The sequence below is a fragment of the Fukomys damarensis genome, unplaced genomic scaffold, assembly GCF_012274545.1.
Source record: "Fukomys damarensis isolate Sample0158 unplaced genomic scaffold, DMR_v1.0_HiC HiC_scaffold_26, whole genome shotgun sequence".
NCBI classification, from domain to species: Eukaryota; Metazoa; Chordata; class Mammalia; order Rodentia; family Bathyergidae; genus Fukomys; species Fukomys damarensis.
Window position 1 is genome coordinate 32,703,926 of NW_022900938.1, and position 3,317 is coordinate 32,707,242.

Here is a 3,317-nt window from a genome sequence, read left to right on the forward strand (position 1 = left end):
CACGGCCCACGGCCGGCGGGTGAGTGGACGACTAGACGAACGCCAGCTCCAGTTCCCTCGCTCTAAGTGCACCGTGTTTTGTACTTTGCGTCCTCCTCTTTAGTTCTTAAAGGTGGGGAGGGAGAAGGAAACACAAAGGAAAACCAGTTATCGCTTTTCCGCGTGGCAGACAAAACTCCACAAAACGCCGTCTAGTGGCAGAATTGGCACGGCCGGCGGGTGAGTGGACGACTAGACGAACGCCAGCTCCAGTTCCCTCGCTCTAAGTGCACCGTGTTTTGTACTTTGCGTCCTCCTCTTTAGTTCTTAAAGGTGGGGAGGGAGAAGGAAACACAAAGGAAAACCAGTTATCGCTTTTCCGCGTGGCAGACAAAACTCCACAAAACGCCGTCTAGTGGCAGAATTGGCCGGGAAAGGCAAGCCAGTTTCATTCTCCCTTGAATTTTCATTTTTATTGGAACTTTGAAGCCTCTTTACATGTCAAACTGCAAAAGGGACACAGCACAGTCTCTGCGTGGTGGTAAATTTAGTCCCATAGCCTGAGCCCGGCCCAGATTAAACAAGAATCTTAAACCATTTTTCTGCCTTTTTCCTAGGTCACCTTTCTTTGGAGACAAAAGTGCAAAAATGACGGAAGTCAAATTTCAAAGTACCTCGCTCTGGCGGAGAGGTAAAGGCAGAGTTCTTCGGACACCTTCACTAAGGTGCAGAGCTGAAATTCCCCCTTTCTGCATTTGTCCTTACGGGGTGGGGATCTGGCTTGGATAGCATTGGCCTAGGTATTCCACTATAGAAGGATAGATTAGTGGCCTCCAGGTAGCTCCCAAAGCAACTTTTAAACTCAGTGTTTAAAAACAGCCATTCCACTAGATTGTTCTGTGGGTCTTTGCCCCTACACAATTCCCCGAAACCACTTAAGAAAGGAAGGCCATTTTGTTGCTTTTATCGATTGTCACTCACTTCCAAGGCCTCTTGGTAAGACCAAAACTTTCGATATTTGAGATCAACAGACTATTTTGACACGCTTTAAATTACACCCTACTTTCGCCCAACGACTTCTGCCTTACTTTGTGAAATTTAAAGAAATTCTTAACTTCTTATATAAAGACCCTCCTTGTCCTGTTCGCATCATTTCCAACTTCAGAGAGATATGATCAAGAAAGTGCATGTTTTCCTGGAAAAAAAATGAGCGCAATAAAGAGGAGCTTGACTAATAGAGAGCTAAATAATTGTAAATAAAAAGAAAAAGGCAACCCCTGATAGAGCTAGAAAACGAATTTAAGGCAGGAATAGGTGGTGGTTCCCATTATCAACACACTGCCCCATATCAGAGCAGGGACAGGCTAGCCTTTCTTACTCCTTAAACACAATCAACTATAATAATAAAATTATTTTCAAACTGTAAACTGCTTTCAAACACCATAGTTAGCGTTTTACCAGGTTTATTTTACTTGTTATACACAGACAGTACAAACGAGCAAAAACAAAACGTTTCTCATGGTGTGTGTACTTGTATAAATTATTCAGTTCACAGACAAAACAAAACAAATATAAAAATCACAACATTTGATTTACAGAAGAGCCAAAATATACCACGTTTAGACCCTGAATTCCTATTAGGAAAAATTCCCCCCGTGGACTGGAATCTAGATTGAATATTGTGTATGATGCATATTTCACATTAATTTTAAGATACAAAAAAGTATATGTTTGCTACACAACATTAGAAATCCTACTAATCTATTTCCAGGGGGATTGATGCTCCTTATCAAATATAACAAGACTTAGAGGGGGAAAATCAGTCTTAATTGCATTAATGCTAGTGTTTTCCCAAGGAAGTCAAATTTCAGCTGTTTCTAAGTGGGGGGATCATTTTCAAAACTAAAATGCAGTAAAATATACAACTCACACAATTCATCTTCACTAGACTACACTATAGTTACCAACAATTCAGTCATCTATATCATTAGTAGAGTATTCGTTACAAAGATTTACAGCATATAAAGGTTGAGGGGGGCTGAAAGATATTCAGAAACAGTTTGTCAGCATATTTGGCACCTGCACAGACCAGTAATGGATTTGGCACTTTGGGGAAAAACAAATAAGGCAAAATAATATTGCTGATGTCGAGCTATTCTATTTAGGAGGAAGGGAGGAAAACATATAACTCCAGTTAACTTTGCTTTGCAGGCATCATGCCACTTAATCGACTTGCCTATGAACAGATACCTATCCTTTACAGGTGTTTGGGCAGATTCTCCTCAGCTATGTGTGTGCATTAGGGGCACTTGGTAATTATTTCATGCAACTAATTGAGGAGAAATGAGGAACCCATCACTATGGAGTATTTCATGTTTCCAGAGCCTCCTAGAATGGTTTTAATTATCTCACAAGAAAATAGAAGAGAGAAAGAACGAAAGGAGAAAAAGAAAAACAAAGAAAGGAAAGGAATAAAAGGTTAAGCATGAACTGGTTTTGTGCCTTGTCGATAAGAATAAAAACTAGCCATTCATTACAATAAATTAACACTATGTACAATCATTTCACAGGCTTTGTTCCACTAAAATTGTTAATATCCCTACCATCCATCCATCCATCCATCCACTCCAGGATAAGAAAGGACGCGCTGGGTGAGTCCAGGTTCTAGAGTCAACATCTTATGGTTAATGGAGAGGCCGAGACAAGGCGGGTCGGAATCGCTGCTGCCTGACAGGTCTGCCCAGGTCTCCTAAGGGTGAAGAGTTTCCTTACAAGAAAGAGAAGGAGGGGGTGAGAAAAAGTCGAGGTGGGAGGATGTGTTAGGAGAGTGAGCTGGAATACCAAAAGGTTTACAGCATAGTTGAAGGACGGTGCGCTAACTGCAGAGATGGCTGTGCAAAGAAAAGGTTAAAACCATAGTGGGCGACCTGCACTTATTCGCCGCAGACGGTCGCCGACGGTCAAATAACACGCGAGGGTGCGCGAGTGGTTGGCGCGAGCGGCCCGGGGCTGCAGGGCAGGGGCGGCCTAGCTGTGTGAGTAGAAGCCGTAGTAGCCGCCAATGTCCTTGGCGCAGGTCTTCTCGCAGTCCCGCTGGGCCAGCACCTCGCTCTTGAGCGGGGACGAGCTCTCGGACACCGGCGTGTCCGCGGGGGAGATCCGCCTCCGCTTGGCCTGCTCGTAAATCCCCGAGTCGCTCGAGTCGATGGATTTGATGGACGAGGGCGTCTCGATCCAGCTGGAGTCGGACAGGTCCTTGGGCTTGGCGTCCTCTGCGGCGCCGGGCGGCAGCGGAGAGCGCTCAGCGGCCAGGCCCTCGGCCTCCTCGCCCAGGTAGG

General features: G+C 44.7%; 1 protein-coding gene and 1 long non-coding RNA gene across 2 annotated transcripts in view; one reads left to right on the forward strand and one right to left on the reverse strand.

Moving 5' to 3' along the window:
• The first annotated feature begins 212 nt into the window (after positions 1-212).
• LOC104850083 lies at positions 213-2,812 on the forward strand. The gene is made up of 2 exons (XR_776880.1): positions 213-704; positions 2,243-2,812. It is a non-coding gene; the product is annotated as an uncharacterized LOC104850083 (long non-coding RNA).
• A 152-nt stretch (positions 2,813-2,964) lies between these two features.
• Tbr1 (T-box brain transcription factor 1) overlaps positions 2,965-3,317 on the reverse strand; it is an 8,824-nt gene continuing 8,471 nt past the window's right edge. The window contains exon 7 of the mRNA XM_010607015.3: positions 2,965-3,317. Coding sequence (XP_010605317.1) covers positions 3,007-3,317 — 311 coding nt within the window. The 3' untranslated portion in view covers positions 2,965-3,006.